At 38.6% G+C, this 22,961-nt stretch overlaps 1 protein-coding gene across 1 annotated transcript; it reads right to left on the reverse strand.

Annotated features, from left to right (window-relative positions):
• Positions 1 to 9,292: 9,292 nt before the first annotated feature.
• On the reverse strand, positions 9,293 to 21,676 carry LOC139714210 (translocation protein SEC62-like). The gene is made up of 8 exons (XM_071625924.1): positions 21,614 to 21,676; positions 17,139 to 17,253; positions 14,608 to 14,713; positions 13,855 to 14,017; positions 12,581 to 12,733; positions 11,766 to 11,826; positions 11,011 to 11,130; positions 9,293 to 10,217 (listed from the first exon to the last, which is right to left on the reverse strand). Exons 1-8 carry the CDS (start codon positions 21,647 to 21,649, stop codon positions 9,649 to 9,651), a joined length of 1,323 nt encoding a protein of 440 aa, XP_071482025.1. The 5' UTR covers positions 21,650 to 21,676; the 3' UTR covers positions 9,293 to 9,648.
• Between the last annotated feature and the right edge of the window lie 1,285 nt (positions 21,677 to 22,961).

Genomic DNA, 22,961 nt, shown 5'->3' on the forward strand with positions numbered 1-22,961 from the left:
CCTATCAGAGAAGCATCACCAGATTGGTCACTGTGTTTTGCTTTGATGATTGCACCCAGTCTTTTGGTAGCACCTGTTTTGCTGCAGATGATGTAATTAAGGTATCTCTTGTTTGATAGCCTGTCAACATTGTGTCCTAGCTTGCTTTTTCAGGTTTGTTTTTTTTTTTACCTTTTTCTAGTCCCAGTCTTTCTCAGTCCTCTTTGCCTTGTTTTATGATCTTGTCTTCCTGGGACAGATTCTTTTTGTTATACTGTCAGACCATGGTTGGTCGTACCTGGTAGAACTGGATTTAGAGGGAACATTTTCACTCATGATTCTCCTAGGAAATTTATCAATTTCTTCATTTTAGTATTTCTAGATCAAAAATGTAGAAGTATTTGATTTGCTTATTAATTTTGCTGGAATACAGTTTACTTGTACTTGTATAATTCAATGTTGCCAAGTGTGACATACATGGAATTTAAAGAAATGTGACCCGCTACAACAAAAGGATCCTAAAGTCGCTGACAAGTGAACCGAGAAAATGGAGTTTGAAGTCAGATCATCAAAATCCGTCAAAACATTTGGATTTCTGTCGTTGGCATATTTTTGTAGTCTAATGTACATGTATCTTCTATCATCTGCCGAAATTTCGAAGCTAAATGATCTAAGGAAAGGCAAGAAATCAGCGTTTTTCTGGGCCATGATTTTCTGACTTTCAATGGAACAGAAACGTATCTGAAGATTTGGATTTAGTGCCACAGCTAGACTCCACCCCTGATAACCGGGGAGTGATCTCATTGGTCAGTGCTTGGCATCCTGGTTACTGATTGATCGTTGCGTAGACCACTGGCGCTAAGCTTGAATGAACATCGCGGAGGTTGTTAGGAGCGTACCTTCTATTGTAAAACAGTGAAAATTGTCTTGCTTCCCCTTGATCATGATAGCGTTGGAAGGGAAACTTTGAAGGCGGTTTTCTAGAAACGCTGATTCATTAAACCACTCGACATGCGCTTATAAAATCATCCATACCTCCGCAACCAAGTGCTTTTATGAGTCTTGTTATATATTACATTAAAGTGGAAGAATAAGGGAATAATGTCATGTCATTTTCAGAAAATTGTCCTCCCCCGACTTTCGGATCCTTTTGTTGCAGCGGGTAACAAATGTATTGACTCACATAGGCGCTGACATTAATATGCATAGTGACAAAAAGTTGACTTTGCTTTTAAATGGACTTAGCTTTATCTCAAGTAACCATGTGGGTACTTAAGTAAGCATGTTCATCAGCAACAAATGCATATGTTGACTTCGCAGTTTGTGTACAGGGTAAAACTTCACAGGAATGAAACATCAGTATGAAATATACTTCCAGTAGTTACGGCTGTGCCATATTTTCGATGTACATATTACAAAGGTAATTGAAATATGAATCAAGTGCCATGTCATGTTGAGCTTGCCTTTTATAGGAGAGAAAACAAACAAATGGTGAAGGTTTCATCGAAATTTAATGTGAAAGAAAAATTGTATAGAATGATAGAAGTGTCACATACTTTCACGGCAAAGTACTTCAGTCACAAGTCATATGCATATCATATGACACCGTCATGTCCTCACCTCCCGACACTGCTGTTTTGTTTTACAATCATAAAATCATGTACAACCTCTTTCTCCCTGAAAAATCGGCAGTTTGGTTATTCAGATATGCAATGAATTTGATGCAAGGGATCATGCAGAGTTTTCCTCTGTGTTTTGTGTTTGTAAAAAAGTTAGAGAGAGAGAGGAAATTTTGTGGAGATTTGTGTACATGTCACGTCAGTAGGAGTCCAATGTCACTTCAGCATGGTGAGGACAGTCAGTGTTTTTTTACCAAAGTCTCATGTACGGTAGTACCTGGTACTTATCCAGTGTGTTATGATATCTGTGTATTCTAGGAGTATAGTTTTCTGTACTAAATTAAAGCACTGCCCTTTTTCCTGTCTTTCTCTGATAAAGAGAAAGTTACCTCTGAAATCTGTTTATGCTATTCAATTGAGGGAATATATTTGGGCCATGACGCAAGAAAAGGGCCCCTAGGGAGTAAAATGCCAAAAACAAGTTTTCCCTGCCACATTGTAGAATGAACAAATTTAGATATGCAAACCATTTTCTGAAATTCCACTCCTAAATGCCCCAATTGTGACATTTAGAATAACATGTTTTGCCCAAATCCTGCCACTTTTTGATGAGTCTATGCATGCGCGCGCTAGCTAGCTGATCTTATTTTGCGCGTATTGGTTTGTCAGACTTCTGTGCCGTTTTGTGGTTTTTAAGGGCCCTTTCCTCGCGTCACAGCTCATTTGTAATGGAGCCTCCAGTCCAGCAACAAGGGAAGACATGGTGTTGCTTAACCTTGGCATTGTGCAATGGTTTGACATTATGTCTAGATATATATTATGGATTGGTATATTTATCATAGACATTGTAAAATATTTTGAAGGCTTACAAGCTTGGCTGAATTTTGAAAATGTCGGATTTATGCTATGGAACAAACAGGAATGAAGTCAGAAGGTATGCGACAATGTGGCACTATTCAGCATTATTTGTAACAATTTTTAATTATGATCTGCTCAGAATTAGATTCAATACAAGAAAAAGTGCCTGTCGTGTCCATGCCTTGATTTCACATTCCATGTCTTCCCATGTCTGTATATCATGAGCACAAAATGAGATTTTCGTTTAACAAAGTTCATAGGCCATTTATCAATAGTGACTATGTAATGTCAGTTTTTACTGAGAAAAAAAAATACATTGTATAATGAAATAAAAAACAAAGCAAAACACAATTGGAAATACATTCTTCATGTGTAGTCTCTCAATACTGTAGTAGATTCTGTGTGTGAGAGAGTTACTGGAATGTGTTACACACACACATTCACAAATGGCTGTTTTCTATGTTATACATTGTATTTATAGCCATCTACCTAAACTATCTGTCTATCATCTATAAATACATGCATGTACCGGTATTTATCTGTCTCCATGTATATGTGTATGTATGTATGTATCTATCTGTCTATACATACATATATACTTTAATATACATGCATGCATACTTACACACGTACATATGCACATACACACACATTCCATAGTGTACATAATTGTAGGCCATATAATGTCTTCATCTTTGTCTGTCATACTACCCATACTGTAAAAGCTCATATTTTCACAAATGAGGTACACTTGTACGTGGTCACAGACAGTTTTTACAAGATGCTGTTTGACGCATGAGGCTACCATAAGGGCAATAACACCTGTCAAATTTTAATGCAGTTAAGGTTAGGTGGTGATTTTTTTCGCTTATGCATATTGTTAAATTCGCAGCCCAAAAGTGATTTGTGAAAGTCACAAAAATAACAGCTTTTATATTTTATCCATGATTTCTATTTTTCTTTCAGTAGCATCTATCATAATACTTGTTACATTGAGTATATGCAGTAAAACTTGTCTATGGCAGCCACTGAAGAGAGACAAAAAGAGTGGGCATTGTAGATGGGTGGCCATTATAGACAGGTTCTCCAACATTTTGACCCGAATTCACGAAGGTGGTCATTGAAACCATGGACAAAGACTGTAGTTTTGTATGGGGCGCCAAGTGTCACTGGCCTATTTCGTTACGAAATCGGTCATTTCTTTCACGAAATGACCATTTAACGAAATGACCATTTCGTCGACGAAATCGACAAAATGACTGATTTTATGCCGAAATAGGCCGTGTGACACTTGGCGCCCCATACAAAAATACAGTCTTTGTCCATGATTTAAACCATGGTTTCAATTGTACCACCTTCGTGAATTTGGGCCTTCATGCATGTATCAGTATTCACGTACATGTGCATGTATTATCGTTCTAATCATGCATGTGTCAGTGTTTACATGCACATGTATGTGTGGAAATATGCACATACAATATGTATTTCATACAAGGGTTGGACATTGAACAATGCTGTTACAGTGCTAACTGCATTACTGCACAACATTTTGTGCGTACGTATGGCACACAAGCTTTTAAAGAGTGCCTTACTATGCCTGAATGGTGACTGAATGTAGCAGTGGCAATCACAGAATTGTTTGCTGTGCTTGGCCTGCAGTCTAGCATGTGACATCAAAATATGTCTAGTAAGAATCTAGCTGCAATAAAGTTGTGAAAAAAATATGCAATACATTGTACTTTACAAGCCAACTACATATACACAATGAAGCTATGCTGTTCAAATTAATCCTCCCTACTCTCATACCCTTGTGCACCCTCTTGGAATTAGTCCTCAAACCCCACCCCCATTTCTGTTTTATGTGCATACATCAAATTTTCTTCCTAGGAAAGTGGGAACTTTGCACTTTTGATATTTCATACAAGGCTAATGTCAGTGACCTTGCCTGTAAAGCCATGTAATGATTAGAGTTTTTCTGTACCGATACATATATGCAAAATGTTTGAAAGGAACTGGACTTCCTGTGACTTCAATAGGTGTATCTAATATCCAACTCTGAACTGGCTCAGACAATATATAGATGATGACCGGCAGGGGAGGGAACATACCAAATGTTCCACCCGAAGGGTTTGAAATGTTATTGAGGGAGGTTGTAAGTCCAAAGACGAAGTCGAGGAACTTATAGCCTCCCGAAATAGCATTTCAAACCCTGAGGGTGGAACGTCTGGTACATGTTCCCGACAACAAAAGTCATCATCTGTTGTATTATATGGGTTAGTCAAATACGTCAATGTCAACCACCAGCACAACGCGCTCAATCGCTCACGCAGAGCCAAATTCACTGTGCGCGGGTCCTTATGTCATTTGTTACGTGAAAATGTTCGCCCATGGGAGAACATTACAAAAATGTTCTCCCATGGGCGAACATAACCAATGTGCCTCCATCGCGTGACTGTGTTTAGCCAATCACTAACCGGTATTTGACTAACCCATTTAATATAGTTCTTTGTGTGTGTGTGTGTGTGTGTGTGTGTGTGTGTGTGTGTGTGTGTGTCTTTGATAAATGGATGCATGGTGAAAATCAGGGATTTCTTTTTGCTTCAAGCAAAGTAATTTTCAAATTCAACAGAGTTTGTACTTAAATCTTTAAAGAAAAAAAAAATGTGCATTTTCTTTGTTGTTGTAAGTTCAGTAAAGCCCAGCAAATCAGATTGCCTCTATATTTCACACTCAGTTTTGCAGGGGCGGATCCAGGAATTCTGTAAAGGGGGGGCGTGACTAATATTTCTAGTGCCACTTCCGGGTTTCATTTCATTGTTTTTCTTTTTATTTCTTTTGTTTTTTACGAAAATTAAAGGGGGGCGTGCGCCGGTTGCGCCCCCCTCTGGATCCGCCACTGGTTTTGTAACATATACAATGTAATGTTGCATATGTTAGTTATTGCTAGGATGGGAGGTGAGGGAGTGCACTGTACTACGGAAAGGAAGAAGTATAGGCCTACTGTTATTGGGCTGGTCGACACTTAATAGTTCCCAATCAAGACATGGCAATATGGCCCAGGTTCTTGCTGGGTGGTGTGTGCATGGGAGTGTGTGGGAGTGTGTGTGCTTACGCATGTGCATGTGTGTGGATGGAGGGGGGGGGGTGGGGGGGGGGAGAACTCCAATGGCAGGTACAGGAACATCTGAAGAGTTTGAAATGCATCACTTATACCTGTATTGTGAAAGTGAACATAGTCATGGTGTGGACATTTTGTGCATTTTACGTGACCAGGAACAAGTGCGAAAATAATGGCATGTGAATGTTTTTGCTCGGTATATGCACCACTATGTAATGCCTTGATTCCGCGGCATTAAAGATATGCAAAATTGATCTTACTCGGCAGGGTGCACACCAAATCACAGAACAGACACACAGGATGCTACAAAATACTGTACCTACCATAACAGAGTAGGATGCATTATTACTTGTAGCCACAAGGTTTAAACATGATATCAATCTTCACAAGTTAATGTAAAGAAAAAACAAAATTTCATCAATTTGGATAAACGAAACACACACAAGGACAAATGAAATTCACTCTTGACTCTCTCTGATTACATATGAATTGATGAGATCAAGATTTTATTTTCTTGTTAACTTAACATGTGTCGCTGTTTCCATGGCTGCAGCTCCACAACATACAATCAGCGGATAATCATTTTTCGCCCTTGTGATGGACAAAGACTGCGAATCTCCTCTATGACATTGGGCTGCAGTCAATAAAAGTACCAATGTATTCTCACTTTCTCATTCACATATGAGCGCAATTAAACCTTACTTGCCGAGGGTAATAACATATTGGAGCTTTTATCTTAACACGGATGGTAGATACACACATTAGTCTTTCCAAACACAAACACAAGTCCATTTACTATCTGCTACTAACCTTGAGTATGTCTCTGTGTTGGCTTGGTTGGGGCATCACTTAATCATAAGTTGCACAAGAGATAATGAGCTTTATCATCTACATGTATCATGAAGACACGCACAACTGTTGTCCTATTCGAATTTCATGTTCACAGTTCTACTGCTTTGACTTGTCTCAGAGTGAACCTGAATACACTGGGAGGCTTAGCACTTTTCAGAGCGCACGTATTTCATACTCTGATCATTATTTTGTCTTACACAGGGGAATCCTGTCGTAATGAGATCGTCGGGTCAGGCTTTTCTGATTTTTATCAGGTGCGGACCTTTGTTGTATCCGTACACTATGAACACATCCACAAATCACAAATGAACATCGAATGACATGTCCTGCTATGATCGGGTTACATACATCGTGTACATAGTCTGACGCAGTAGTGTTGAACAGGAACGTGGGGAAGTGCTACGTACAATTATTCCCACAACAAAAAAATGACCGACTCTTAAGGTTTGACAATAATCATGTCACAGATGGAACGCTTTTCTCCACAAAGCCAATAGGAACTCAGATAATAGGGTGCATACATGTACCTGGTGTTTGTCACTTGGGGTAGTCACTGCAAGCATGCAGCAATAATGCAAACAAGTACAGAGAGTGGGTATTCAGCACTACATGCAGTTTCCTGTTTTTGACGCAGTGCATGGTTTTGCCCACTGTTTGGCTCTGGATCAAAATTTGTTCCTGTTATATCAGCACAGATTCTGTTTCGCACTTCCATAGGTTTGACCCGAACTGTATCTTGCAATCATTTTTACTTTGTCATCCCACAGGTAAACACATGAGGTTTAGATGGGACCGGACAATTTTAAATACCTTGCTAAAAGCAGATTGTCATGCGTGACCCAACTATAATGGGACTCCCCTGCACCCTATGTGATCCCTGCATAGGCATTACAATCGGGATTCGCCTTGCAAAAGAAACTTGTAATCTAGCAACCCTTTGGTCTAGCCTTGATTGGATTTTACAAAGATTTTCACTCACTCAATGCCTGATGTGAACAGCAAGTGCTGTTGAATGAGTTGTACATGAAATACATGATTCATAAGAAGTTATCGCCCTTTCTTACCCACTAACAGCTGTCAAGCAAAAAGGAAACAACACAAACATCCAACTATCACCTACTCTTACAGCATTGGACTCTAGAACCCTCCAATCTTTTCCACTGCTGAATATGTCAAAGCAAGTGGGAATGTAGTTCAGATATACAGCAAGTATTAGCAAATCAAGAAGCAGCTAAATACTATTGTATTTAGTTTAGCTTCGCCCTTTAGCATCTACAAGCTGCTGGTAGTATCAACCACTACTCACTGAAGGAAATGGGAAAATATCATGCTGTTACAGGGTTAGACAAATTGATTGTGTATTCATGAAGGCTAATTTGCAGAAAGGGTGATACAAGGGTTCTATAAACTTTTAAAGCAAGAACACACACATATACACACACAAACATAAATTTGTAAGGGGCAGCCAGAACAAAATCAAGAGCTAACAGGTTAATGTCTTTGCTCTGTGTGTGTTTCAAAGAGTGCCTCAAATGTGACATTGAAATTTTGTTTTAAGGTCAGATACATATACACCAAACCCTCTGACGTAACAACTCTTATTCTTTGTTCATATACATTGATGTAGTGAGAAAAAGGTAACTGTTATGGTTTTTAGATTCTCATTACAGAATGGTTCCCCTGTAGAGAATTCAAACTTTCATAACTCGTGTTAACCACATGCAAAGTAGCCTGTACGGTCCATGAAAAATCGGGGGAAACGAGGTGAAAATATTCTCACTTGTTTCGAGAACGGTCAGGCAAAAATAATTGCTTGTCAACTATGGATTTCAAAACCTTATAACTGAAATGGCAATACTTTGTTGCCATCACAAATTCACACCCATGATGCCTTAATCAAAACACAAACAAACATACTAACAGGGACTTTTCTATTTGTGTGGCCACCGAATCGCCCCTATGATTACCGTCTCATACAAGCACTGCAAGTGAGTCGAGTGGTGAGCATCTGATTTTTGGGCATGTTAACCCTACTTTGTCATCGGTGACCCCAATGCTGACATGCTGCTAGCCACTGTATGAGCTTCTCATGTATGTGCAGATGGATAGTTGCTAGCGTGTCTAAAGATTTTGCAATGCAATCAACATGCACAACAGGTACAATTCTGCCCATATTATCTTTTCACTGACATATCAATAACGGAGACAACACATTTCCAGTGTGGAAAGTATAATTACTCACGGTCCTCTATATATTCTCAATTATGAATCTGTGAAATGGCTTCATAACCCATTTACGAAGCAGTAGCAGGCGATGACAATTGTTACAATCCAGACTCACATGAATGAGCAGTGACTGTGAAGTTGTACGTTGACCCATTAGTATTGTGCCAAATCGAAAATGTTTCCAACACGGTCAACTGAATATCTTTACTGAAAGTCAAAACCTCTCTCATCCATGTGTGGACTGCTTTCGGCGACACAATAAAAAAGTCCCTAATATTGGCTCTTCAGACATTTCGCAACACTTTGTTTTTTCTTTTGGGGGGGGGGGGGAGGAAGATTGGTTTTAATCATTGCTCATCTACATGATCTAGACAGCTCAGCAGACACTTGATATTTGACATTTTAAATCAAGATACTTCTAACTTGAAAGTGGGACATCAAAACAATAAGCTCTTTTCTGTTTTCCATTTTGTTTTGTTTGTTTGTTTGTTTGTTTTCCTACACAGTAACCACTTGAGATCCTGATATCCAAGGAATTACCTTTGCTCAGTGTCAGGGACATAGTAAATGGTTACAACAAAGAGCAGCGGGGGGGGGGGGGGGGGGGGGGGGGGGGGGGGGGGGGGGGGGGGGGAAGTAGAAAAAAAAATATAGAAATGCAAAACCTGAGCTGGATAACGACGCAAATACTACAGCAAAACCTAATTCAGGTTAAATTACAGATGCTGCATTTAACATCACTGATTTAAAGCAACAAAGGCAGTTTGCTTTTGCTCTACAATGATCAGGAATTAAAAGGGTGCAACTACACATATAGCATAAATATATATCACCTAATCATGCATTAGAAGAGTATTAGGAAGGTAATTACGACACTTGGCAAGCAAGCGAGTGATACATCGCACCATCGAAAAAAAAAGAAGAAGATAAGAATAAATAAATCAATGGAAAAGGCAGAGAAATCAAGGAGTGAGTGGATTGGTCCTGACTTTGCCACTACTCTTCCTCTCTCTGAGAACTTCCGATGCTTTCACAAACCTCTGAGATTTCTTCTTCATCAATCATTTCAAAACCATCGCCATTTTCTTCTTCCTCCTCTTCCTCCTCCTCCTCCTCCTCATCATCATCATCCACCTCATCCACCTCCTCCTCATCCTCCTCTTCCCCTTCCCGCTCTTCATCCTCTTCCCCTAAACTTAAACCATCACCATTTTTCCCTGCCAAGCCTTCTTTCTCGACTATATCCATTTCAGCCCCTTGGTCCGATAATCCAGTAACATTTAAAGCTTTACTTTCAGGAATATTTTCTACGGTGCCCGCGATCTCTGAATCTCTCGATTTCTCCCGATCCGGTTCTTGGTCGTCTGGCGGGCCTTCCTCTCCATTTGAATCGTCTTTAGTTTTTTTATCCTTGTCATCCGTTTTACTGGGGGTCACAAAGTCACAGGTGTAGAATGGAATGAAGGACTCCTTGATGCCAACATCCGCCAGGAGATTGGGGAAAAGCCAGAAATGGATTTTACCGAACGTCGCACACCACACCATGACGAACAGGATGAACCGTACTGTTGAGGCAAGACAAAATCAAATATAAATACAGAAATGTGGCATGACAGAGAAGAAGCAAACATAAGAATATCGAAAAGGAGACAGGTATTGCTCATTGAGCAATCTTTAATGTTCATATGATCCTAAATACGACTGAACAGCCACTGTCCTTTAACAAGACGTGATTTCCATGCCAAAACATCACTCTGCCCAGCTCATAAACACTGGCTTGTAAGAGAGAAAGGTTAGAGTACGAAGTAAACAAGCTGATTTAATCTTTGAAAAGTGATCACACTTTTCACTTTATATCATCATCACTGTCACATGCAATATTTCTAAACAAGAAACGAGTGGAGCACGACTACTTCATTCATAAAAACATGCACACAAACATTCCTGACAAATGAATAAATAAATGAACAAATAAAATGAGAGCTTAGAAATTGCTGAATGCCAAGCAAATAGGGTCACTAATTCTATGAAACTCTGCACATTCTTTAAAAAAAACCAAAATAATGATAATAATTTCTGATCCAGCTTACCAGCAAATGCTGGTCACCTGATTCCTTTAACCCGTTGAGGATGGGCTGATTTTGCCACAACACACATTTCCCATAGACACTTGCCCGAGTATATTCAGGACTCGTCTTCAACGGGTTAAACAGTCAGACTTAAATATGCCCCAAACACTTCATCAAAAATTGTTCATTACTTATCCAGTCCTGTTGCTCAAAAACAAAAGATCAAACAGGAGCTGGCGAATGTGAAATCTCCTCGGTGGAGGTAATGACAATGAAAAAGAAAACTCACAGACAGCAAGGGCAAGGATGGCACCAACAAATCCAGCTCCACAGAGACTAAGATAGTAGGTACCGATGCGCATCCAGGGGGGCCAGAGGGGAAACAGACACACAGCAATGGCTCCAATAACTGTCCAAAGAAAGAGTGGTGGGTAAGATGTACAAGAAAAAAAAAATGTAATAACATATTTTCCAGTGTAAGGGACTAACAGGAATCCCTGCACATCTGCAAAATAAATATAATCAGCACAATGATACATGTGTGTGTATTTCTTGTGGCATGAAGTATTCAAAAAATGAGAGAAAAAAATTGTGCAAAATAATCACATCTCTTAAAGAATTGGATGCCAGCAATACTCTCTGAATTCTGTTTATTCTATTCCATGAAGAGAGACTATGTTGTGCTTTGAGTAGCAGCTCTGTGGCAAAGGCTATTACACCATTGCCAATCTATTAGGTGCGTGACATATCATCACTTCCTAATAATCTGTTTGTGTAAAAACAAAACAAATTCACACAGCACATACTTTCTATCCACTTTTAATGAAACTGTTCTGTGCAATTTTGATCTAATGGAAGTCACTTTGAATATTGTGCGGTATTCTACTTTCAGTACAGTGTAAATTGCTCTGGACCAATTTCCCAAGTTATCCCAATCTGCCTCAGTACCTGATATACAAAGCCAGTTTATCATTCAGTGCATGAAGGTCATTTACATTGCATAGCAGTGCTAAAGGTAGGCACTGTCTAGTCTTTTACACTCACCTAGACCAAAGCCATAGACGTAGTTCATTGGTCGGATTGGGTCATACACCCACACAAAGGCCTGTGGACGAAATGTAGGGGGAAAAAAAAAGGGAATATATATTAAGTCTCACTATAGAATCAGTGCCTGACTGGCTGACTGATTAATTAGTTGCTTGATTGATCTTGTGATCGATTAATTTATCAATTTATCAATTAATATTATCCATTGAGGGACAGATTGATTGATTTGATATTTTCATTGATGAAACAACATATTTACACATTTATACAGAGCTGCCAACACCTGTATAGAAAAAACAAAAACCACATATTTTAAAGGCAAATATAATTTCATGGTTTCAAATGGGAAAATAGTGCATAGTAACCATGCTACAACTGTACATCAAATGGGAGGGGGAAAATGACTGAAAATTTCAAATACTTATGAACAAAAAAAGAGAGAAAAAAATCAGAATCTGTAATATAAATGTACTACTTGGCAGGTTTGTATAAGTACATATTAAACAAATAATATGAAAAATGGATATTAAAGTATATGGTTCCCGGAATAGGACACTCATTGGCAGGTTGTGACTGGTAGTGGCAGGGCAAATTTGTAGTGTTTTTATCTATAGCAACAGTCTAATGCTCCATGTAACAATCAATCACACAAGTATTAGACAGAGTTTGCAGTGTTAAAGAGTCGTGATTATCAAAAAGGTTTTCACGGAATGCCACTTCATATTATTGTCTTCTTAAACATCCCATGTGCAATGCTGCATGCGTACCAGGAAGTCAGTGCAAGTGGTAAATTCTAACATTTTAACACTTACGTCATTTCCATCCACAAATTTCTGATCGTCGGTCAATTCCAGCTTAATCTTCTTCTTTCCATCCTTCTTCTTCGGGACTGGCGTTCCCTCCTTCCCTCCATCCTTGGCCGCGTCTCCTCCATCTCCCTTCCCCGCCTCTTTCTCCTCATCCACCTGTTGTTGTTGTTAAACCACAGAATAAATACATTAAACGAGAAATTACCTGTTTGAAGTTTGATTTTTATTATTTGAGTAATAGGAGTGTACAGATTTATGATGAGGATACCACTAGTCGCTATTGGGGCAACAAAACCTTGTATCTAAAAAATGTCAAATGTTCAGAAGAGTGAAAAAACAAAATATGGCAGCAGAAGCAATCTAACAAACAGGATTGCCTTTCCTTTGATATGCTGTGGTGGCTTCATTTTCAGGAAAAAACAGTTACAATTTGGACAGGACATCATTTGACTGATTATCTGACAATTGATCCAAAAAATGTGACTTTCACCAATATCTGACAAACACGATGAGACATGCTTTCAAAAATATGGAAAGACGTTGGAACGTCCTTAAAAATGAGGTCAAATATAGCAAGGAACCTGATATAACAAACTAATTTTATCCCAATCCTTTGATATCATTTTGCTTTATCCCTGATATTATGAGGAAATTTCAGCAGTCCTAAGCCAGTCGTCATAATGGGGTCCCCCTGTACAGTGCACTCCCGATATAACTAACAAGGTAATAACGATATTCCGGTTACAATGAAGTAAAAGTTCAGGTCGCAACGTTATCCACTCTATGTATTTTTATTGTTTATTTGTTTGCTTATAACAAAATTTCGATATAACGAAAGAAAACTGCCAGTCCCGAGGACTTCTTTATAACAGGAGTCCATGGTATTGGGATGCAGGACAGATCTCTATCAATGACTGTCTCCTCTTCCATTGAAGATTCACCTTAATACAAATTATTACAGCTAGTTGGAGAAAGATATGGAAAGTTTTCAAAAGACATGGGAGTACCCTTAATACTCTAATAATAGGCAAATTTCACACTTGATAGAATTGCGTCGATGAACTCAAAATGATAATATTTGCATGATTGCCCTACTGAACATCATACACAAACTGTCATTTCACTCTCTGCAGATAAATTCCAGACACTCATCTTTGCATCCATCAGCAAAAACTGTACTTAAACTTTTTTGCTGTATTTAAAACACAAAGACTATTGACAAAAGTGACTGATTAATGGTTGTTGATGCAGTGGAATACAAATAAAAAACAATTGACCTTTTCTGTCGCTTCTGCCTCGGTTTTCTTCTTCTCCTTCTTCCCTTTTTTCTCTTTCTTGCTCACGCCTTCTTCTTTTTCCTTGCCTTCCTTCTCCTTGCCCTCCTTCTTTGCCTTCTTGACTACCTTCAGGGCACGGTAGAACAGTCCTTTCCACAACAAGCTGGAACAGATGATTAGCAGTCACACAGGAGCATTACAAAATTGGCATGCATGTACAGAATTTCAAAAAAGAAATAAATTGTCTTTTCCCTGCATTATTCAAATTTTCACAAACAGAGACATGCTTTTTTGTAAAGCTGGGAATAGATGTATACAATGACTAGTTGAAGATATGTGTATACTAGACAACAAAATGCAACCTACCATGATTTCAGGGAGACATATTTACTATACAGTAATTTTCAGCAAAGGAAAACATTGGTATTCAAAGACTGAAAACAAATTATTGTGAATACTCGTTTCCTTGTTTACAATGTACTACTTAACTCTTTTGAAACTGCGATATCTGGCCTTGCACATATTCTAGTACATACCAGGGAATCTTTTTTTTTTTAGTGCATAATGATGTCAAGTGGTCAATAACTTTTTTTTCTTTATTTTATACTATTTCCTTATCTACACAAGGTCAGATATGGAAGTTTTCAGTAAGCCTGCAGAATCAGGGAAACATGGCAGCTCTTGTTCAGGCAATGCTCCCTACTTTACCCCAGCATCTCAAAGTCACTGACATTCAGATTCTCTTCCACTCACCCATCCAAGTAGCTTGCCACCGATTCTCTGTCAGTGAACAAGATTTCCGTGTTCCCCTTCCCAGTGGCCCACTTAGACTCCTGAAGGAAGTCCACTGCTTTGGAGCCTGCCAAAAGAACATGGGTACAAACCACAATGAGGACTCTTTTAAATGATAAATGACTAGTGTCTTGTACTTTGCACTTCCAATAGCCAAGCAAAGAAGAAAGCAGTTCTGTCTCAAACTTGCTATTACAAGACTGAGTTAAATCAAACCGACAGAAATACATTGATTGTCAAACAAGAAAAGTTAAATTTTCATCACAACTGGACAAAAAGTACAAGTTATGTTTTTTGTTTTGTTTTTTTTTTTTTTATGCTGGTAGTAGCCATATATGGCCACACATGGGGTGCCATGTCCTTGTATCAAAAAAAAAAAAAAATCCTGGTCAAATTTCCAGGAAAGCAATAAAACTTTTTCATTTTCCCATTATTTTCACAAAATAAGAACGATATTGACATCAAATGCTATAGAAACATTTTGTATCATAAATTACATTAATATTTGTAATATTTTAAAACTCAAATAAGTATTTTTTAAATTCAAAACTGAGTAACGCTTTTGAATAATTACGATACCAATTGGGATAAAAGGTCTTGTCACCCCCAGGAACGATATGTGTACTACAGTACATATTAGATGAGCCAATGTGGTCAGTGTAGTATTCTAAAACTGGGTTTGTACATACAGGATGTTCCAGAAATCATAATTGTCTTTCATTGACTAAGCTGCTAAACAGTTCCCTTCTTCTTGTAAGTCAATATTGCTACAATAGCAAATCTGCAATAATAACCTCATTTAAAGATGGGCCATCCCTTTTGCATTCCTTTCCAAATAGCACAGAACATGATATATTCCACCAGAATGACAAGACTATTGTAAAGCTATAACATTTCTGTGATATTTGAAGGTTGTTACCCGTTAAAATTCAAATAATGCACCAAACGCTCACCATAACGTATTCTGTGCTCTAGGCACATCTGCATACATTAATCCTCCTGTGGTTGTAATATGATACTTATACTTTGAACAAAAGATATTAAAGCTGTCAGAAAAGAAGAATTCACTAGCTTCTCTTACTTTGTTATCGATGGCAAATAACAACACACCACCTACATGAACAACATAAGTGCATCACACAGGTCTGTAAAACTATTCTAGTAGTTTAGCTTTGTAATTTTTTCGTAGTTCAAAAAAATCATTCAAATCTTAAAGGTCAATTTATCTAAACAAATAAAAACCCTCTTGAATTCAAAATTTACAGAAGGTTTCCAAATAGTGTTTTCTTCAATACCTACGTGTTCTCGCCAATTTTTCAAAAATTTGCATGCAAAAGGGATGGCCCATCTTTAACACATAGAAACCATTATCTGTTTATAAATTACCACAACAAAAACAAAAAGAGGAAATTCAGTGAAGGTTAGTGTGTGGGTGAACAGGAGGTGACAACATAATTTGTTCACATTATTTTTACATGTTGTGACTGATACCTCTGTTTTATGAACACATGCCAATTAGAAATTCTGCAACAGTCTAATATGATCATTATCATTTCTGTGAAAACTTTTTCAGATCTATCTATTTGTTTTGGGTTCAGTCTGTTTATATCAGTCATCAGCACTCACTTCCAAGGTCCTGCACTGAAAACATTCACTATGAAATAAAATAAAACCAAAATATAGTTTGCTTGTTTTTTTGTTTGTTTGTTTGGTTGGTTTTTTTTAATCTGGAGAACTTAGGTGTCATGGTGCCGACTTGTCATACCCCCCCCCCCCCCCCCCCCATACTTGTAAGTCTGGTTGTCATAACAAGCTTTGTACCAACTTGACATTTTGACATTCCATTTCCCCTGATGAGTCAGTGGTATACAGTACAGCATTCCACTAATGGATCAAATCCCAGAAACAACATTTCTGCTGTTGGTGCTACATCTCTCCATTAATATTTTTGAAATACACTGTTACTACTTCATTAGGAGCCCTCTATTGTTGTTTGATTTGATTCTGTGGAATTCTCAAATGTCTCTTGATTCGAAATTCAGACATGATGCTTACATTGGTAACACACTGCAGAATTTCAAAGTTTGTGTTTCTGTCTCAAAACAGGCAAAGTTTTGTAAACTTTTTCCCCAATGCTGAGCATACGAATGTAATAGGTTAATCAAATCTTTTTCCAAAAGAAGGAATGCATAGTTGCAAATCTAATTAGGACAAGATGATTATTTCTGTAACAAAATTTTCTAAGAGGTCAATGGATTGCATACAAGAGGGGCATTTCATCTCCCATTGTTACATTGTAAAATGTAGGTTCCTAAAATCCCCATGGTTCTGATACATTGTTACATTATAGGTTCCTAAAGTCCCAGGTTGTGGTTCTGATACATTGTGACATTGTATGTTCCTAAATCCCTTATGGTTCTAATACACTGTTTACTGTAGGTTCCCAACGCCCTCCTGGTTCTGATAACATACGTGTATGGTTTATGCCATACCTGTGAAGTACTCCACCTTGTGGCCATCTATGGACGTAGTCTTAGTCGGGAGATTGAAGCGAAGATGTTTGGCCACAGCCGTCTCTTCTTTCGTTGGCTTCTCTGGCTCAGCACTCTGTACAGAATGTAAGGAAGTCACACATCATAGCATGTCTCATATTATCGCAACAACATTAAAACATCAATCAACCTCTATATTTGACTGGCCGCATTTCTCTACTTTAGTACTACAGTGGAACCTCATTCTATAAAAGATGGCTATAGTGAGATACCTTTATGTATATGATGAGGTAGTTTTGCAGGTCCTATTCATTTTATATTCTTTCTTCTTTTTCTGATATAACAAGGTAACTCATAATGAGGAAATTCAGTGGTTCCAAGCAACTTGTTATTTATAACGTGGTTCTCCTGTACTGTGGAGTTTTCAAACTGAATGATTCTTTCACTATTTGCTGCCTGTCTTGTGATGGTTTGGGACAATTCCTTGTGTGCCTGGCAGAAGGGTTCTAGCAATCTTAGCATGGTAACATTAACATTATGCTAAGGTCCTTCTGCAGGGCACATGACAAATATCTTTCAAAAACTGATGCATGTTACCTGTGTCATGTCTCATAGTATACTGCAATGTCACATGATGATGTAAATAAATCCTTACAATGATATACTGAAAGCGCAGGTCAAATCTAGCTTGCATGAAGCAGACTACGCTATTCTTACCATTTATTCTCTCCATTTTCTTCAATGCTATTCACGCAGGATACTGTCAAACAATGGAAGTTGCCATAGCAATGATCAAACCACTAAGTTTATTGGGTATTACAGATAAAGTTAACATTAAGGGGGATTCTGAAAATAACTACTCTTTTTTTTCTACTGAAAATTCGAAATAAAAGACAACAGGATCAATGGACAGGCATGTAGACACTGCTAAGTTTGCTATTGGACAGTAGTCTGAACTTTAGCACCTTAACTGCACTATGCTCCGTTTAGTACACAAATACTGTAACTTGGGGCAGTTGAAGTTCACTGTAACCCATAAAATACAATAATGTGACCTTTAATCTCATAATCCTGATTGAAATGATAAAAATCATAGCAATGTTGATGAATGACAAGGCTGCACATATTTCTATTTCTGTAGTAATGTATGGTGTGAAACCAAGGATACGGGGATCTAATTGTGAATTCTGCATCAAAGTATTCAAACACAAAATCAACATTTTATCTCCTTACACCACACTTTGTGGCAAATATCATGCAGTAACTAGTCCTAATATATATCAAACATTCGATGTTGTGAAGTGTGAATGTTAGCATAGTAAGCAGTGTATTGCTTGATGCAGGGGCAGATCCAGGAATTCTGTAAAGGGGGGGGGCGCGCAACTAATATTTCTGGGGGGCATTTCATGAAGCAGTTTGGTCGGATATTTTTTGGTCAAACTGTTAGAAGCTACTGAGATCCTTGCATCTGATTGGCTGAGAGCAGATTTGTCCGACAACTTTGTCGGACAAAATGCTTCATGAAATGCCCCCCTGGTGTCACTTCCGGGTTTCATTTCATTTTTTTCTCTTTATTTCATTTGTTTGTAACGAAAAATAAAGGGAGGCGTGCGCCAGTTGCGCCCCCTCTGGATCCGCCACTGTCACATAGATCTACTACTTTTTCCCCATGCCATGGGTCAGCGACTGCTTTACTGATCAGTTTTAAATATTGAAACAAAAAGTTGAAGGAATCTAGGCACTATAAAACCCAGAATTTTTATTTGTTTATTGATTTTCATGTGCCTGCTAGATGTGTTGAAATCATGACTTAAGTATGCACCAGATACAGATTGCACCATTTACAATGCAAAATTGTCAATACTCACAACCAATACCAACAGGCCGGGGGGGGCACCCCCCCCCCCCCCCCCCCCCGCCTTCCTCCGTTGTTTTGCCTTTTGTTGGGGATGCTGAATTGGTCGCCCCGTTACGTTCCCTCACAGTGTCTCACTCCACACTCTTACTCAACAATTAGGTTGCCATCTAATTGACAACCCTGTGAACTTTTTGGCCCAAATTCACAAAGGTGGTACAAATGAAACCATGGTTTACAAAACATGGACAAAAACCATGGAGCGCCAAGTGTAGCATGGAATATTTCGTTATGAAATTGGTCATTGCGTCGATGAAATGATTATTTTGTAAAGAAATGACAACATTTTGTAACTAAATGAACATTTCGTCCACAACATGATAATTTCATTAACGAAAAGGTCATTTTGTCAACAAAATGACCAATTTCGTAACAAAATATTCCATGCGGCACTTGGTGCTCCATGGTTTTCGTCCATGGTTTAAACCATGGTTTCATTTGTACCATCTTTGTTCATTCTGGCTTTTATGTTAATGAGATTAATACAATGAGTGCCCACATCTACGTTTGCCACAGGGCACCATTGTCAGTCTACTCTAGATTCTACAAATTAAACTTAAATCAAATCAACTGCTTGGATGGGTCCTTGAGAGGTGGAGCTAACTTCAGAAGAATACCTAGTAGGGCTAGGGTAGAAATCTGATTCATTTTAATTAATTTATTTATTTACCCTAGCCCAGGGTTTGTGATGTCAGAAAGTCCAAACAAAGGTCTACACTAACATTAATGTTACTGAAAATGCTAGTATATTTCAAGTAACGGTAGTAGGGTAAGGGCACCAGTATTCGGTCAGCCACCGGTATTCGGTCACTTATCACTAGTCACCAGCCAGTAAGTCCAACTGTCACAACACATGCACTTACTTGCACACTCATTCACAACAGGAAACTCCCTTAGCCCCCCCAAAAATCCATCCAAAATCCCAATTTTACCGTCAAAAGTGCAGAATCGGCGCTACTTTCCAAAAGCGCGCGCGGATAAGGCTCAGTTTTAAGAATACAGGTCGCCAAAAAGCACTAAAAATCGAGAAATACGCTGTTCTCTCGCGGGATTTTTCGCTTATCGCAAGCTTGGAGTGTAATGGTATCCTCCAAAATGCAAAAGAAAAACAAAATTTCTGTATGTGCCGATACAGTGTCCCAATGTACAAGGGTTGAATGCAAGTGCCGAGGCTCCAGTATTCGGTCACCAACGGTCGCCGCAACGTCCCCGATGCAATTTTGCCCCAACAAGGTAGCGCACACGCGCATTTTTCTGCTGCCTTGAACATGCATTGACTTTGAGCGCGCATATCGCGTGACCGAATACTGGTGCCAGTGACCGTATCAGGGAATTTTCAAGGTGAAATATTTCGGGATTTTGTGTAATTCTGTGAGATATTAACAAAATGAAAGTTGAGATTAAAGAAATTTGCATTCTATTTCACATACATTGCTGTAGATATGATGTAACGTTATGTATTATTTTAGTTTGAAAAATATTGGCTTACTGCAAAAAAGCTTAAAGTGATCGAATACTGGGGATGTTACCCTAGTATAGCCAGGTGCCCGCACCTCGTCAGGGGCCCGAATACCGTCAACCCGCTTAAAATCGTTTTGAGCGCACTGAACAAAAATGTATGCCCGGGACTGTGTTCTGTACGCTTGAAACTTGGCAGGACTACCACAACCAAGCAAATTGTGGTGAAAACCGAACAGTTTTTCGCGAAAATCTGAAATTTTAATAGGGCTATAGGAATACGTGTTATATGTCATCCGCACGCATCTTTTACGTGTATGTCTATGGGAACATCACGGTCACCCGCACACGTCTTTTACGTGCTAAGTCTATGGGAGAGCGGGTGACGAGTTGCGGGCCCCTTCCTTAGCGCGCAACTTTTTCGCATCGTTCGCCTTTGACGACGATAGCTGCAAATTTTCAATATCGATCAGTGAACTTGTGATTCCATTGGAATTTTCAGCATTTTTCCTGTATGTGAGTTGGATTTCAAAGAATTTCAGTGGCGAAATGTGATTCAATTATGGGCAAACATTAACTATGTCTATGACGAGGTGCGGGTCACCCAAGTATACTAGTAGAACGGTTCTAGACATCTAACTGTTCCTGGGTGCATGCTAACAACACTGTCAACAGTTAACTACTAACGGGTCAATCGAAAGAAGGCACTCAGCTATTTCACATCAATATTGCGCCAGTTAACCATCTTGTTGCGTTGTTTTGCTACCACAGGAAGAGCTAGATGAGTGTCTATGCTTTCACTGTACTTCACTACAACAGCTGTCACCTACTGAAAACACACGAGTGAAGACCAATCTAGTGTACTCAGCTCAGTTAGATCAGTGAAGTCTATATCAACAGCCAGCAATGCATAAGAATAGGGCACACACACACACGTCACACAACACAGTGCCCGTCAATCAATCGAAGAAAATTACAGTATAAATCAGACACGTTAGACTACAAAATCCATGCAAAATCATAAAAAATCTCAAATAACAAATCAATGTCTAATTTCACTTCTCTCTTACAACCTCTTTCCTTAACTTAAGGATTTGTTTACCTCTTTCTTCTTCCGACGTCGTGCACGGTCCGCCATTTTGATGTGACCGTCTGCTATGCAATTTTTGGTATGGCCGAGTGGTGTGTGCATTTACCACACTCAAATTTCAGCAACCTAAGCAGTTTGTTGTATACCAAAGAGCGCAGCGAGAGGTTTCATTTCTCAGACTGATTCTTCGTCTGATTTTATACGCAGATATGAGATGTCATTTTATATGATGAATGCAGGAATATTCCAAAGAACAAAACCTGTAAAGACTGCGGCATCTGGGAACAATACAGTTCATAGCTTTATTGCACGTGTCACTCCTTCTGGTCTTATGATTTCGCAATATCTTTCATCATTCTTGCTACTATAATACGTGTTCTTACTCCATTTGTTCCTTGGTCCATCAAGGGTATCCTGCCTAGGGGCCTATCAAATCAGGGTAAAGTGAATCCATGCATAGAGTTGAGACAGCATGAGTCTGTTTATCAACTTTATTGCACCATTTCATCGAGCAAAATGCAGAAGCTATACCCACAAATTAACTCACACTCTCAAGAGTGTCTCAAAACGGCGAAATAAGAAAGTTGACACTAGTTTATAAACTTCTGTGCAGTGTTTCTGTCATATTCATATATCATCGATAGCCAATTTCAACTATGTATATCATATATATATATATTATATATATATATATATATATATATATATATATATATATATATATTTACGATGTCGTATAGACTAAGTGTTTTAATTGTAAAATGAACAATTTCAGCTATTGAGCTGCATGTTCTTTTTTATTGTCAATAAACCTATAATAGGGCCTATTGAATTGAATTGAATTGAATTCTCTCTCCGCTAAATAAACACAGAGACTCCAACTCTCCCGCCGCTTTCGACGAGAGAGTTCCCTTCGAAAGCCCATTTTTGCAAAATCTCCCGTTCTCCCGCTTGAGATTTAATTTCTCCCGCCCTGGCTCTGTGCCTCCCGCTTGGAATGATTTCTTACTTATTGTCCTCGTATATGTTGAAAAATAAGCCTGAGATAGCAAGAGAGAGCATCTAGAACCCTAGAGCATCTAGAACCCTATACAGCGTGTCCCAGAAAAAACGAAACCGGGTTTCCATGCAACTTTTTACTATTGAAATCATACATTTTCTTTACGAGCTATACATCAATGGAAAGATAAACTTTTCTTCTTTCATTAATTTTTGATGTACAACTTAAATGTTCATTGTTCATACATGACTGAGTTAGAACAATGAAAAGTGGTGCTACCAAATTTTCATTTGCACGCGCAAATGGTGACTTTAAGTGAATTTTTCAGACTTTTAACGTTACGGTTTCGAAAAATAAAGT

The sequence above is a fragment of the Diadema antillarum genome, unplaced genomic scaffold (assembly GCF_040938485.1).
Source record: "Diadema antillarum isolate AM-2024a unplaced genomic scaffold, OU_Dant_1.0 seq00002191_RagTag, whole genome shotgun sequence".
Classification (NCBI taxonomy): Eukaryota; Metazoa; Echinodermata; class Echinoidea; order Diadematoida; family Diadematidae; genus Diadema; species Diadema antillarum.